Raw genomic sequence first — 16731 nt, forward strand, 5'->3', positions numbered from 1 at the left:
CTCTCTCTCTCTCTCTCTCTCTCTCTTTCTCTCTCTCGGAAAGCGAGGGAGAAAGGGAACTCAGGATAACTTTCAGTGTCAGAGTGGTCTGATTTTAGGGAGTGTGAGATACGGAATGGGAGAGTTGGCTTGGATGCTTAGAGTTCTGATTTCCTTACACGCGCTCTTAGTCCTTTGGAATTCAGAGTCTGCAGAAGCATGGAAACTCTCGGGGAGGGTGGGGAATGACCGCCTGACGGCCACGGGAGCACAGCGTGGTGACTGTGGGGTGCACTCACTCTTATGTCTCTTTCCTTTACAAGCATCCCACTACTACAAATACAAGCAGCAATTCATCTTCCCAGGTGAGTGGCATATGAGCTGAGAACAGCCCTCCTGCACAAGCCCTGCTGAGGGGCAGGGGTTGCTGGGATGGGTGGAGGGGAGCACTGTTAGGGTGGACAAGACCAGAGAGGGTAGGAATGGGGTCCCTAGACCTCAGGATAATGGCAGGATATGGAAATGGAGAAGATAAGTTAGGAGGTCCTGAGGGCAACTTGGGATCCAAGGAGACCAAGCACAGTAAAAAGGCTGAGAGAAAGGAGATGGGGCCATGGTGAGGTACAGGCCAGAGCCATAGGGCAGGAGAGAGGTGGTCAGAGGGGCTCAAGTTGGGAACTGAGAAGATGTGAAACCAAGTGGCCTCATCACCCAAAGGGAGCTCAGGAATGAGGAGGATTCCAAGATGACCAACAGATGCTCCAGGCCAGGTGCTTGGCAGTCCTGGCAACTTCCAGTCAGCAGGAAGGCTCTGTCCAGGGTGTTATCTAGGACCTTGGTCCAGCAACCCAAGTCCAGGGAGCTGATGAAGGATGACAGGGGATTGGCCAGCCCTGCGACTCATGATTGGCAAAACGTTGGTAGCAACCATGTGTCACAAGAATCAGGCACAAATTCAAAGGTAGTTGTGTATTCCATGTTTGGTTTCTGACTATCCCATCTCTGGCTCTCAGATGTGGTGCCGGTGCCAGAGACGCCGACCCGGGCGCCCCAGGTCATCCTGCATCCGGTGACCTCGAATCCAATGTAAGTGAGGCGGAAACCTCTTTCCCCTGCCCTGAGATCTTGGCCTTGGGTCTCCTTAGGTCCTCTGCCTTCTTTCTTCCTCTTCCTGGAATGATGAAGGGGGTGTGCAGAGGGGCACAGTGGAGGGAGAAGGAGCCTAACAGCCCAGGCTGAGACCAGTGATGAGAGAGGTGATGCCGACCCCTGGGAACCACCTTGGCCTTGTATCTATGGTCCTGTGCCACAAGCATGATACCCAGGGGCCAGAAAACTTCCATAGGACCCCTAGACCCCCCAAGTATGATTAGAAAGAAAGCTTTCCCTGCGGTATAGATGAACCGTAATGAAAGGACATTTAATCTTACATTACAGCCCCCTTTTAAAGTATAATTTAGATTTATAGCAGGGATCAGCAGACTTTTAGCCCGTGAGTCAAATCCAACCTATTGCCTTTGTCTATAAATAAAGTTTTATTGGCTCACAGCCAAGCCCATTTGTTGATAGTATTATCTATGGCTGTTTTCTCAGTTCAGCAGCAGACCTGAGGAGCTGTAAAGAAACCATATAGTTCACAAAGCTGAAAATATGGACTCTGGCCTTTGCAGAAACAGCTTGCTGATCTCGAGTTTATACCACTATAAATAAAATATAAGCTAATTCTGCGAAAATTGGAATATTCTGGAAAATAACCACTCACAATCCCACCATGGTTGAATCTATGGTACTTTTTCTAGTCATAACTTACATCATTGCAGTCATTATCCTGCTCTGTTATCTTTAATGCTATGATATCACACTTTTGTATGATTCCAGACTCTTCACATTTTTTAATGGCTGTAAATTGTCCTATCAGTATAAAGTAATTTCCCTAACTTGCACCCTAATGCTGGATTTCACATTGCTTCGTATTTCACTGTTGCAAGCAACACCACAGTGAACATCTCTTTGTGTCGCGTCCTCGGGGCGCAGACCCGCTGAGCAGGTGGCCCACTGTTTGTGCAGCCCAGGGGAAATCATCTCCTTTCATTTGTTTGGTTATGAGTGAAGTCTGGGCCATGCTAGGAGGTGACCAGTTAATCGACTCATGTCTTTGCTGACTTGGTTTCCCTTCTGGCTCCCCTACGTGCTCTGATTGTCTGGACTCCACAGTCGGATTTTATTAAGGACCCAAACGGTATATCTAGGGCAGCCATTTGCCAGGGGATATTGTACTCACGTGGAGCTCCAGATGGGTTCCCTGCTTCACATAAACCAACTTCACAACTTGTGCGAGGTGCACTCCGGGCTACTGACAGTCACAGAGCACCAGCAAAACACAGAGTCATAGCTGCCTGCTTAATTTTGGGTGGAGTGGGGAGAACTAGCTCGCTGCAGAGAGAGGTGATCGAGTAGCCCTGGTGGCGGGAGCAATGACACTTTGGTGCAGGAGGAGGAGGGCTGCTGTTCTGCTGCTGGGTGTAGGGGGGACTCAGCTGATTTGTCCCACCTAGGACATCTTTGTGCAGTTTCACTCCACCTTTTCAGGCTGTGCTATCAATGCAGGGTTAATGGGCACCTTTGTGATGCCTCTTCTTTCCATTTCTGTTAAATCTTTTAGACTTCTCCCTGACAAGACCCCCTCCAGGAAGTGGATTTATCTATCACGTACAGGGTCAGCAGCTTGCTGGGGCCCTAGGGTCAGGTGAGGGGAGCCTCCTCCACACCCAGTGAGGAGGTGGGAAGGGGGAATCTGCTAAGATCGGAGAGCTAGGAAGGGACCTTGTGTTGAGCAGGACTCCTTTCCCCACCAGTTGCAGCTCTTCTGTGCCTTCAGTAACCCTGCTGCTGTCTTCTTTCTGAACTCCAGAAACACGAACAATCGAATCTTCAAAGGTGGCCCCAAAATACACCTCTGCAACACACTGTGCCAAGTGTCCACATCGCCTGACCTACATGCACAAGACAACCCAGGCGCATGTAGGTGCATGCACGCATGCACACGTGCACACACACACGCACGCAGCCCTACCTTCCAGTCCAGTCCTGTCTACTTCTTTTCATTTCACACATCCTAACTCCATGGGATTGGCAAGGTACAACTCAAGCTCCGAGAACCTTCAAACACATCCAGCCATTCTCTCTCCTTGGAATCCCCACCACGCTCTATTTATTCAATTCAGACCTGACTCCTGGCCTGTGTCGCACTTAGCCTCTGCACGGTACGGTATCTACATGCTTGCTTTAGTTTCTTCAGCCGCGATAGAATGTTCCTTACAGGCAGGAGCTATGCCAATTTAAATTCTGTATCCCCCTAAGGACCGAGTACATTCCCGGCACAGAATTCTAGTTGAATGAATGAATGAGGAGTGAGTGAGTGGATAGACAAATGAACACTTATGAGCCCTCCAAGAAAGTCTGAGTTCAAGTGAACTTCAGAAATCAGACTCATTATTCCCCAGTGAACACTGAGTCCTCTGAGAAATCGTCCACACGTGGCATTTAGACCAATTTATAAAGAAGCTGCTGGACTATTTTAAACTACAGCAATAAAGAAAAACAAGTTCCGAGCATCTCTGAAATCTATTTAAAATAATAACTTCCTTGTGTGGCTCTTTGTGTGGCTGATTTAAGCACTATTTTAGACTCAAGTGTTGGAAGAAATGCAAGATGCGGGCCTGGTGGCGAGGACTTCCCATTTTGGGGTCCTTCATATGGGCTAAACTCAGTACATGGACCTTTTTACCTCAGGGTCACATTTCTTTTTCTTTCTTTAAAGCTTGGAAGGAAATCCATTACTTCAAATTGAAGTGGAGCCAACCTCGGAGGTGAGAACTGAAGAGCACGCAGTGCAGCAGCTTTTTTCCAGGGGCTGCTGAAGCCTTGGCAAAGCCCACTGAACTCTGATGACGCAGAGGGCCGGGGGGCTGTGTGGGGTGCGCTGGCCCTTTGATGGATGTTCTAACTCGGGGACGAATAACACACAGTGCCCCTCCCCGCTCTGCTCCTAATGGGCCATTGTATGGTCTGCAACACGGAAACGCCAGTTGTGCGGAAGTTGGCGAAGGATTTGCATTCTGGGTTGAAAAATTGACTCCAGGCAGGGTGACTGGCAAGGCGGATATGCCCTGCTGTCTTCAAAGGGATATATGGGAGGAAGTGGGGACCTTGGAGATTGGGAATGTTCTCAGGCGCCTTCCCCACCTGCTCAAGACATTGAGTGAGTAAATGAAATGTCCAAGGTGAGAACCATGGAGTCCCAGCCTCTTGGCTCTGCCAACTTGTCCTCAACTGAAAGGAACAGAAGCAGGGTTTCCAGGGAAACACATGTCCCTTCTGGGACTATCGTAATCCTCTGGAAATGACCCCAGGAGAAGCCAAGTTTGCTGGACTGATTCTCCTGAGTGTGACACAAAGGATAGCTTACCCAGGGAATTTTGGGTCAGGAAGACCTGTATCCAGTTAAGAGGTCACCTGCTCAGACTGTCTTATGAGGTCCCAGGGCCTCTGGGAATCCTCCTGGATTGAGCACCCACTGTTCCCACATTCCAGCAAAAGAAACAAGGGGCAAAGCAGCCCTGGGAGCCCCCAAACACCATGCTGGGCAGGTAGTACCTAGATTGCAGTGATGCTCACATCTCAGTGTGCTCTGGTCCTACAGATGTGCTGGTAAAGCAAATGCAGATTCCTGGGCCTGGGGCACTGATATTTTGACTCCGTACATCCGAATGAGAATCAGGAATTTGTATTTTGTTAGGCTTCTCAACGGATGTTGGATGCAGGTGGTCAAGCAGCTCTTTATTTGGTTTAAAACTTTGTACCGCCCCTACACCAGCACAGATTTCCTTACTTCCACTTCATAATGAGAAGAGGAAGCTTCAGGGAGTGGAGAATCTCAAAGTCCCAGAGGCCAAATGCCAACTCGCTTGCTCGGAGTGTTAAGCACATCATATGAGCAGCTCATCCTCACAGCTCCTACCTCCCTCCCTTCTGTAAGAGTCGCAGGCCTCCCATCTGTAGCTCTGACCTCTCCCAACTTCTAAGTCATCAATTCCAGATCCTCTGGGGGAAGCAAAAGACACCTGTATTGCTGGTTGTCACACATTATGTGCAGACCCATATTTTAGCCTGTCGTCCCTATCACATGCATAGTAATAGTCAGACAAGTCAAAACAGCATGGTATTTGGCATTGGATAGTAGGAGTCTAGAGAACTCAACCTGAGTCTCCCCCGGCCTGGCTGTGTCTCCTAGGACAAGGCGCTTCTCAGGGCGACCAATATCCCTGCTTTCCTGGACTAAGGAGCAGCATGAGATGTGTCACTCCTAGGGCTAAATCTTTAAAATTCCAGCAAAATGGAATGGGTTGTCTCCTTAGCATTTCTCGTCTCTGAGCCTCAGTTTCCTCCCCTTAGCATGAAAGAGCTAGACTCTCATGATCTCCTTTTCAGGCTGTCCGTTGCAGTACGATTCTAGACCAAAGCCATCCAGGGAAACAGAGCTATGTGTCTGCCCGGCCCTGGATGCTGCCGGAAATGCAAAGGTGTTCAGGGCTCCCGCGATGTACACGGCTCCCAGCCCGACTCTGAGGGCAGGTGGGCAGCGGTGTCGGCGGCTCTGACTTCTGCTCCCATCTGGCCACAGAATGAAGAGGGCCACGATGAAGCCGAGGAGTCAGAGGATGACTTCGAGGAGATGAACCTGTCCCTCCTCTCGGCCCGGAGCTTCCCCCGCAAGGCGAGCCAGACCAGCATCTTCCTGCAGGAGTGGGACATCCCCTTCGAGCAGCTGGAGGTCGGAGAGCTCATCGGAAAGGGCCGCTTCGGGCAGGTGTACCACGGCCGCTGGCACGGGGAGGTGGCCATCCGGCTGATCGACATTGAGAGGGACAACGAGGACCAGCTGAAGGCCTTCAAGCGGGAGGTGATGGCCTACAGGCAGACGCGGCACGAGAATGTGGTGCTTTTCATGGGCGCCTGCATGAGTCCACCCCACCTGGCCATCATCACCAGGTCAGTGCCCGGCTCCCACCCAGGCTTCGCCAAGCTCTGCCGCTGGCATAGTTGAGAAACCGTCCAGGTTAATCAGTCATTCTGGCTAAAAAGTGCCTCCAGGGCTACTACCGCTCACAGGTCACTTGCAATCATTTCTGTCTCCAAAGAAATGCTTTTAATGCTATAAACTCGTTCGCAAAGCAGCATCCTGGAGAGAACGTGAATCCAGAGTCAGAAAAATTGGGTCTGTTTCCCTCTCTGCTCTGTTTTTGTATAAAGACAGCCCTGAGACTCACTTTTTCCGTATATAAATGAGTGGCTCACACGAAACCAGGGATTACAACTTTTCCAGTGCAGGGTGATAGTAATACTTTCAGTTTTGCGGCCCAGGTAGATACTTTAGCAGCCATTCAGCTCTGCCACTGTCCTGTGAAAACAGCCACAGACAATATGTGGATGGATCTGCACAGCTGTGTTTCAATAAAGCTTTATTTACAAAACCAGCTGGTGAGCCAGACTTAGCCCATGGGCCATAGTTTGCTGAAACTCAAACCGAGATTCTACTGAGCCATCACTGTGGCTTTCACTGACATTGCAAAACTCATTTATAATCTTTACCTTAATTGTTCTAAATATCCAGAATCCATGGTCTCTGGGTGCACAGGAGGGGACAGTTGGTAGAGAACTAATATGAAGAAAATCTCTGATGATGGTGACTTTCCTGGACTTGCTCTTTCTAATCTCACCCAGTGATGCGAGGCAGGCATTTAAAAGAATAGATCTGGTTTCATTTGAACATTTGTGAAACAATACTTTGGTGTATTTTTAAACTCTGGTGTTTGCTCCCTTATTATATTAGAATTGGCCACCCCAGAGAGGTTCTTGATGTGGCCTGAAATGCCATAGGAGATCTCCTCTTCCCATATTTACATCGAGCAATAAAGATCCCAAATACCTAAGTCCCACTTCTTTGGGAGGTGTCCCAGTGGAAGCTGAAGGCTCAGAGAAGGGTTGGTCTTAGCTCTATTCCCTTGGAAGGCAAAACCTCCTAGAGTCAATTTCTAAGACCTTGCTAATCATGATCCTCTATCACCATTGATCATGAAGGTGGCCATTGACTGCAGCGTGTGTGTTGCATGGCAGGTGCTTGTGAAGGATTGGAGATGTAGGTGTAGACCGTCAGCTCTGCTTAAACTGGGTGAATGTGGTGTACTTCAGGTCTTCCGAGATGGAAGTGACTCTCAAGCTATCGATTCAGAGACTGAGCTATCCTGATTAGGCAGTGTGACCTCAGCAAGCTTGTGCTCAGTAGTAACAAAATATTCCCCAAACTCAGTGGCTTCTAGGCTGAGCTGTGCTCTCATAGGAGGTTGTCATTGGGTTGCAGGTGGAAGGGACCTGGTCAGTCTTGCACCCCTTTGCTCACTGTCATTTGGTTCACAGACCGTCAACCTGGGTGACTTGATTCTTCTCCACATGGCCTTTATCTCCAAAGGCCGAGTTTGGGCTAATTCTCGTGGTAGTCTCAGGTTCCCAAGTTCAGCAAGCAGTCAAGGTCTAGTGCACAAGGGTTTTTCACACCTCACCATGTGACGCATTAGCTAATATTCGTTGCCCAAAGCAACACATGGTCCACTGGATTCAAGGTATAGGAAGCTGTTTCTACCTGTGAATGGAAGGATCTGTAATGTCCTATTAGAAAGACATGGATGCTAAGAGAGGGATGATCTAGGGTCATTTTTAGCTCCCTTTCCTCTTCTTACCCAGTTGGTAGCATCTCCTCTTATCAGGAGGTCAGGAGCCCTTCACTTGGGACACACAAGGCTGGTTGGAAGGTGGCCTCTTCCCCACCCCTGGACTCCTTCCCACCACTCTGCCCTCAAGCTGTTACCTCCAACTTTTGACTCTCTTTGGTCAGCTTCTCCCTTCTAGTTTACTAAGCCACCTCCTTTTTTTTTCCACTCCCAGATTAGCAATGTGAAGGCCACTGTCTCCTCTGCTTCCTGGCCTTTCAGAGGACATTCTGCCTCCCTGTTCTCTGACTTTTTCAGAATTACCATGCATCCCTTTCCTGGAACCTTCCCCCGGGCTGCCTAATTGGCAGTGGATGGCCCAGTTAGCAGCCACCCTTGAAAACTGAGTGGTCGTTATGAACATGTGTGGCTCATCCTGAAGGCCAGCTGCATTTTCAGCCCTCTTCTATTATGTCCAAACTCTGAGCTCCCCTCCCCACTCGTCATTTCCACCTACAGATTTGGTAGCGCCCAGCCTCTTCCTGGCACCGTCATAAAGATTCTGCAGCTTTGGGACATGGAATTGGTCTCTGAAGTGTTTGGGTATTTTGTGTGAGAATGCCAGGTGAGGCCAAGAGAAATGGTGTTTATTCCCTGTTATTGTGTTGTTTTATATTTGTCCTGGGGAGGGGCTCTCTGTGCCCCTCTCTCCCATTCAGTACCGTCCACTTGTTGACCATCCAGATTTCTAATCTGAACATTGGATTTGAATCCAAATATTTGAGTAATTTGATTAATCACTTGCACTCACATGATTGACTGGCAGAAGTTGATGCTTGGATGCTAGCCAACCAACTGGAACAATTTTTGGACCCTGGCTTTATTTTACAGGGAGCATAAGACCAGATAATTACCTAGCATACTCTAGATAAATTCACAATGGCATATTTGAGCCAATTACTTAGTAATTATCATCAAAGTTAACAAGTATTTCTAAGATTAGCATCCTTGTAATGCAATATGTATGGCTCTCAGGGAATGAGTAATAACCAACTAGTTACCCAATTGCTACATCCACAAATACAATTAGCATGGGGATGGCAAAATTATTTCATGATTGGGTCATTATGGAATTATTGCAAAGCTATCGACAGTCTGCAAAATTGCTCATGTTAAAAACTCCAAATGGAATTTGAAAGCCAGTAATACAAGAGTTGAATCAGAGTCTCTCGCCCTTCCGCCCAGCTGCCGGATTTCTTGGGCCTCTGTTTCTGCATCTGTAAAATGAGCAGGTGGAGGGATGTTTGTTGCAGGATTTTGTTCCAACTCTGACCAAATTCCTGGGTTCTCTGAGAAGAGGCTTCCCAGAGGATGGCTACTGCCCTTCTGTGTGCAACCACCAGGAGAACTGGGGTATTAGACAGCAGGTGCTCAGAAACTACCTGTCCCCTATTCCTAACAAATTACCCGAACGCGATGGCCTAAAACAACACACCTTTAATCTCATACAGTTCTCAAGTCTGAGTGGATCTCACTGGACTAAAATCAAGGCAGGGCTGCAGTCCTTTCTGGAAGCTGTAGAAGAGATTCCATTCCTTCCCTTTCCCAGAGTCCCGAGCTGTGTTCTTTGCACTCTGCAACTTCTGGCCCCTTCCTCCATTTCAAGGCCAGCAGGGAAGCATCTTGTTTCCATGGTTACATCATCTTCCTCTTTTGTAGTCAACACCCCCCTGCCTCCTTCTTATAAGGAGAGTCATGACTACATTTAGGGTTGTCCCAGATGATCCAGGATAATCCCTCATCTCAAGACATTTAGCTTAATCCCTCCTGCAGACCTTTGCTGCCAACCTTTCCTGCCACCTGAGGTAGCTCTTGGTGTTTCCAGGGAATAGAGCCTGGATATGTTTGGGGCTACCCTTCAGCTCTCACACCACTGTAGACCCAATAAATCCAGCCCATCGATAAGTGGAAACTTCTGTTTATCGTGGTACTGGGGACTGAACCCAGGGCCTTCCAACAACTGTGCTACATCCCCAGTCTTTTATTATATTTTATTTTGAGACAGGGTCTTGCTAAGTTGCCCAGGCTGGTCTTGAATGTATGGTCTTCCTGCCTCAGCCTCCTAGTGCACTAAGATACCGGAATGCACCACTACAGCCAGCTGTAGGTGGAGCGTTTTAAACCAAGTCCAGCCCTTGTTACCACCCAGTGGGTGAGAATCTTCTCCTTTCTTCCTAGAAAGTTTTGTCACAAAGGTCACAGTGCCCTTGTTAGCTTCTGCTCCAACCTCTGGAAAAGAGGATTGAAAAGCTGGGGCCTGAAAGAGACTGAATCCTTCACATAGTTCCTTTTTTGAAGCCAGAGGTAACCTGGCTGATCCTCTTGCCAGACTTATTTCCCTGGCCAAAGGGTGGGACAAGCACACAACCCTCAAAAGTGAACCAGAAAAGCAGCCAGTTCCACCAGCCTTTGGAAAGCACCTAGCTCCAAGGCAGCCTCTGTGATGTTCTTCTGTTGTTCACTGTACCCATTTTACAGACATAAACCCTGAGATCAAAAAGGCCAAGGAAGCCCTTGTCTGGGTCATAGGACAAATAAGTGGCAGGACCTGGAAATGAGCAACGGTACCAGCTAATGCCAGCCTTGCATGGTCCTTCTTTGCCTGAGCCATATCAAATGGGATGAGCTTCAGCTAGGAGCAGTTCTTGGTCAGGAGAGTTCTCCAGCTCTGATCATATAGCAGAATCACCAAGAGGACCTCTTACAGGCAGTGCCCAGGGGCCATCTCACTGCAGTTATCCTGGACCTCTTTTCTAGAAAGAGCCAGAATATTTCATGCACATCAGTTTGAGAACCGCTGGCTTTTTAGAACTAAATTTCATTATTGGAGCTTTGATTTTCCATATTTATGTGCTTCTGTAATTCCTGTGGAGCCAGGATGGCTCCTCCTCCACACCCCGAATGACCTGTCAAGTCAGATTCATCCCAGGAATGCAAGGATGGTTCAACAAACATAAATCAATAAATGTAATATACTGTATTAACAGAGTTAAGGACAAAAACCATATGATCCTCTCAATAGAACAGAAAAATCATTCAACAAATTCCAACATGCATTCATGATTAAAAACCCTACAGAAAATTAGAATAGATGGCCTTTATCACAACCTGATAAAAGCTATCTATGAAAAATCAACAGCCAACATCATCTTAAATGGTCAGAAACTGAAATCTTTCTCACTAAAATCAGAACAAGACAAGGATGTTCACTATCACTACTCCTGCTCAATATAGTTCTGGAAACATTAGCCACAGCAAATAGATAAGAAAAAGAAAGAAAAGCAATAAAGCTAGGAAAGGAAGAAGTTCAACTGTCATTATTTGCTGATGACATGATCATCTACATGCAAGACCCTCAGAACTCTGCCAAAAGACTTCTAGACTTAACTGACAGATTCTAAAGTAGCTGGATAAAAGATCAACACTCAAAAATCAGTAGCCTTCTTGTACACATAACAAACTCACTGAGAGAGAAATTGGGGAAACAATTCCTTTCACAAAAGCACCCCAAAAAATGAACTATGTAGGAATCAATCTTACACAGAAGTAAAGTACATCTACCTTGAAAACTCCAGCACTCTGAAAAAAGAGATTGAGGAGGATGTAAGAAAATGGAAAGACATCCCTTGTTTCTGGATAGGAAGAACCGAAATGGTGAAAATGGCCATATTGCCAAAACTGCTATACAGATTCAATGCAATCCCGATTGAAGTCCCAACAGTCTATTTCACACAACTAGGGAAAACAATCCAAAAATTCATTGGGAACCAGAAGAGACCTAGAACAGCAAAAGCAACTGTAGGCAACAAAAACATGGCAGGGGTATCACAATCCCCAATTTGAAACTATATTACAAAGTCACTGTGATAAAAACAGCATGGTACTGGCAAAGAAACAGTCCGGAGGATCAGTAGAACAGATTAGAAGATGCAGAAACAACTCTGGACGTACTCAGCTATTTCATCATTGACAAAGGAGCCAAACACCCTCACTGGAGGAAATTCTCTTTTCTTTTCATTCCCATCCTCTTTCCCACACCCCTGTGCAGGAGAGATGCTCCTGCCCTGTCTTTCCCTACAAACGATTCATTCCCTGAATATCAGCAGCTCACGGAATTCCTACACAGAGCTCATCCTCCTAGGAACACCCCCCCACTACTCCCACCATTGTTTCCTGGAATTGCACACACTGGCTTCTTGGAATGTGGTCCTGACTGACCCCCAAGGGGGCACCTGTCAGAAACATGGGCTCTGCTCCCACCTGGCCTCCTCTGCTGTGTCCTGTGATCTGTCTTAAGTCCCCAGGGGACTCTGGAACACATTCAAAGGTGAGACCCACTGCTTTAGAGAAACCGGGTCGTCCCCCAAGTAAGGGGATTTTTCTGCAGCCCACAGTTTCCAATACACCAGGGAAACCTGCTCCTGCCGGGTGGTCCTTAGAGGTGAACTGATGGGTCTCAAGTGAGGGAGGGACTGGAATGTCCCCTCGATCCCACCGGCAGGGGCCCTAGGGTCAGTGTTAGCTTCAGCCCTAACGTGGGTTTACTCAGATGCTTTCAACACACACTCATCAGGCTCTGGCTGAGGGCCAGGCTGCAGTATAACTGCTCAGGGCGCAGTGCCTGTGGCTTATACCAGGCCTTTGCATGCCAGTGGGAGAGATGGACAATCACAAGCTAAGCAAATAAGACAATGAAAACGGTGTGATATATACTGTGAAGCCCACAAACAAGGTGGTGAACACTTCAGAGTAACGGGAAGGTTCCTGCAAGAGGACTCTGAGGAGGCTTCTTAGCAGAAGTAATATCTGAGCTAAGAGCTGCTGAGGAGATGGCCCCACCAAGACTCTAGAAAAACCTTCCAGGTGGGGCTATGGCAGATGCAAAGGCCCTGAGGTAGGGAGTGAGATGGATATCTTGAAGGCTAGAAGGATGCAAGTGAATAAGGAGGGGAGGGTGGTAGGGAAAGGGCTACACAGGGGCTAGATGACTGCAGGGCCTCCAAGATTCTGGGAGAGAAGGTATTGATCCTAATACACTGGAAAGCCAGAGCAAATTCCTTAATAGCAGTCACCCTCCATGCTCAGGATGTTCCCTGATGGCCTGGCTGTAGGCTCTGACACTGAGCTGGTTGGTTCAGTGTGTCAAAACCTGATTGGTGTGGAGTGGTGATGGCAGTGGTAAACCTAGCCCTAAGGACTCGGGCAGAGGAGAGTGACAAGGAGTTATCCTATCAGTTTGATATTTACACCTGTGTGGGCCTCTCAGGAAAGACCTTCCTGCCTCAGCCTCCCGTGTGCTGGGATTATAAGTATGCGCCACTACATCTGACTAGGTAATTGGTCCTCTGCATTTGAAAACAGAGTGAACTTCATCAGGATACTTTTCGAGGATGGGGATAAGAGGGAGCAGGGAATCCTGTAAACATCTCATTGTGACAGCAGAGCTCAGGCTATGTGCCCCAGGAAAAAAATTGAAGAAGAGGGGACAGGATTTCTCCATGCCCTCGGGAAGGTTTTTAGAGATGTCTCACGTGGCACATGTCATTGGTGTTGTTGCTGGCTTCCCGAGTCTGAAGGGATCTCGTCAGTCCTGAGAGGCCAGCTCGCCCACCTGGATGTGACATCCAGCCACGACCATGCCCCAGGGACGTGGTAGTAATGAAATCCCACGGGGCCTTGTTTGCACAGCATTTTAAATCTGGTAAATATCAGGAGCTGTTTAATAGATTATTTACTTCCAACTCCAAATCTATTCCTGTTTTCCATGCTTTCAAATACAATAGCACCACACTGCTCCATGTGACAGACAAGTGGGGGCCCCTGCCTTGTGCTAGGATGGTTAACTCCAATATCTCAGTGAGATTTTGACTTGCTTTTTCTGTAACTTGGTACTTGTGTCTTTCTGATTTTTTCCCCCCTTTGGGCCAGTTTGATTGTCCTAAATATAACGTACAAGAGTTGGAAATGGGCAGGTCTGAGCACATGAAGATTCCATCCCCTGTCATCCAGCAGAATCGGCTTCCTTTTATGTTCAAAACGGCTGAATCGCTTTCCCTTTATAAAGCACAGCTGAAAAGATTTTTGTCTGTGGCTGCCTTTAATTGTGCTGAAATGTAAAGCGCCCTGAGACTTTTGTGAAGGAAGTGCTATAAATGTACCACATCATTATCATTATTATTATTAGCATCTCATGTACATTTCATAGGCCTGTTGGTAAACAGTCATATGACCAGCAGTGGACTTGCATGGCTGAGAACCTTGCCACTGGTCACCACTGTCTCAAATCTCAAAGGTTTTGAATTAGCCTGTGCCATATCTGTCATCCCTTAAAAAAGTATTTTGTATTTTCTTACCCCATTGATAACTCATTTGTTATTGAGAATGCAGATCAGCAAATGGAAAGAAATGAAATTCACCCATAATGCCTTTAGCCAGAGGGAATCATGTGATCAATTTGGTGTCTATCCATCCAGCTATTTCCTCCTCTAGAGTATATATAAATTCACTTTGTGTTGGTCAGGCTGATGGTTGTTGGTGTGACAGATAAGCCTTAAAAGTATCTGTAGCGTCTAAACACAATGCAAGGTGATTTCTAGCTCCCTTGTTAGTCCCAGATGGGAGTTTCTGGATAACAGGTGCCTTTGCTCCACATGGGAAGGGACCGCACCCCCAACCTTCTTTTGGATCCACCATACACTGGGCCCAGGGCCCTCTCCTTCTAGTTGGAGAAAGAGGAAAGAACACGTTGGGAGAGTCCACGATCCACGCCTACATATAACACATATCACTCCACTCATGTGCCATTGGCTGATCCTGGGTCCATCGGCCACACCCAACTGCAAGGGAGGTCAGGAAATAGGTAACTATATTCCCAGGAGAAAAATGAAGTGGATTTTGATGAATGGCTAGCAGATCTATGACCCACAGAGCTTTATGAACAGATCTCCCGTTGGCAATACTCATCTGATAACCCTGCTCATGGTGGAAGCTTGAGTTCATGACAGTGAAATACTTGCCTTTTTTGGATTTGGGTCTCTTGTTTATTTCTTCTTCTGTGCCTGAGTTTCTGCACATCTAAAACAGATGATGTTTATCCCTCTTGCAAAATATTGATTCAAATGAGGGTTCTCGATGGAAAAGGCTACAGCTCAGTGCTTCAATAACTCGCCCCTCCTGATTGCTCTAATAATGATGATATTATAACATCATCAATAATAATAAACATGACAGCAGCAGTTAGGAAAATTGCTATATTTTCTCTCAGGTGCCAGAACATCCTTGGCACTGCAAGAAGCAAGTGGTTGTGTTTATTACAAAATTAAATGATAAAAGATGATGGCCAGCGTTTGGCTACTTGGATCCGTGTCCCAGCTCAGCTCCCATTTGTACTTCGGCCAAGTGACTTTGCTTCTCTAAGCTCCGGGCCACTCTAGAAGATGTTGAGTCTGGAGCTGGATTTACTGGTCTCCAGCTGAGCCGAAAGGTTGAGGCTAGAAATAACCACGCGTGAGTCATCTGCGTGGACGCGGTGATTGAAGCTGTGGGCTTCTGTTGGAACTGAGGTCATCCCAGGAGGAGAAGAGGGTCGCCCAAGGACAAAGCCTGGAGCGCCTGTGCCGTTGGGTGGCCAGGCTGCGGCAGCCGATCTCGTACGGGGCCTGAGAGGAAGTAGCTGGGGTAATGGAGGCAACCAGAAGAGTGTGGAGTTGGGAAACCAACCCAAAGTCACTCCTGCCATGCACCCTGAAATACTTGGTCTTTTTAGTGCATCCCTTGGCTTAACTCTTACTAGGGTACTTCTTGCATAGCTCATAACTTATTTTGCTCCTCTTTTTCTGCATCCCTTTCCCCACCTTGGGACAAAGCCCCAGAAAAGTAAGGATCTCAGCTATTTGACTCACCTCTGTATCCCCGATCTCCAAAATATCAGGTCCTCTCTACACATGCTTATTGAATGAATGAGTAACACTTTCCAAAAATCTGTTCCCGGCCTGCCACTGAAGGCAAGTACAGCGGCAATAAATGGTGCTGTTTAATTAAAATTACTGAGAAATGAGTGGGATGTAAGGGAAACTAGAGTACAGAAGGGGGGGAGACGGGTATAGGGGGTGGGATGAGTGAAGGTGATGAAAAGAGGTGCCAATTTGGCGATGCCAGTTTAATAATACAATAAATAGCCTGGATGATTTTGGGGTGTTGGCCCCAAACACTCACTGCATGCAAGTTCTATGCTTGATGCTGGGAATAGGATGAAGGCGTGGCCTGTGTCCCCCCTGCGGCTCACGGACTGGATGATTCTCCAGTGGAATCATAATGCCTGCAGTAGGATTGTAGGAGGCCATGGGGACCTCCTTCAGGCCGATGGAATAGCCTGAAAGTGTGTGTGGTAGCAAGGCTGTGGGAGAGCAAGAATCCCAAGTAGGAGTACAGGGTGCCAGAGCTGGAGATGAAAAAAGACTTGATCCTGGAGAGCTTTGAGTCAGGCTGAGGATTTTTATCACCAGTATTCAGGGTCAAACACAGAACTTTCCAACCGAGCTGCATCTCCAGCAATTTTTTTTGTTTTTTAAATTATTATTATTATTATTATTATTATTATTATTATTATCATTTTGTAGCACAGTTTCACTGAGGTTGCGACATTCCTTGGGCTGGGCTCAAATCTGCAGCTCTCCTGTCTCAACCTCCCGAAGCGCTGGGATCTCAGGTTTGCATCACTCTACCCAGCTGGGAACTTGAGCCTTCCTAAAGCTGGAGGGAAACCATCGTGGATTAAACCAGGGGAGTGACACTGTTGGGTTGACCTTTTAGAAAGACGATTTAGGGGTATTCCCTTTCCTGATATATTCCCAGCCCTGCGTCTACGGCGTGGGACGATTGACGTGATTCCCTCCTTCGAGAGCGGTGTGGACAGGTTGGGTTGATC

The 16731-nt window shown here is 47.5% G+C and overlaps 1 protein-coding gene across 3 annotated transcripts in view; it reads left to right on the plus strand.

Annotated features, from left to right (window-relative positions):
• Positions 1-16731, plus strand: part of Ksr2 (kinase suppressor of ras 2) — a 392217-nt gene that overhangs the window by 324831 nt on the left and 50655 nt on the right. For all 3 annotated transcript variants that reach the window (XM_010604091.1, XM_010604094.1, XM_010604092.1), the window contains exons 11-14: positions 303-344; positions 993-1065; positions 3800-3848; positions 5663-6030. In XM_010604091.1, the coding sequence (XP_010602393.1) occupies positions 303-344; positions 993-1065; positions 3800-3848; positions 5663-6030 (532 nt within the window). The remainder of the gene's footprint in view (positions 1-302; positions 345-992; positions 1066-3799; positions 3849-5662; positions 6031-16731) is intronic.

Source organism: Fukomys damarensis, unplaced genomic scaffold (assembly GCF_012274545.1).
Source record: "Fukomys damarensis isolate Sample0158 unplaced genomic scaffold, DMR_v1.0_HiC HiC_scaffold_12, whole genome shotgun sequence".
NCBI lineage: Eukaryota > Metazoa > Chordata > Mammalia > Rodentia > Bathyergidae > Fukomys > Fukomys damarensis.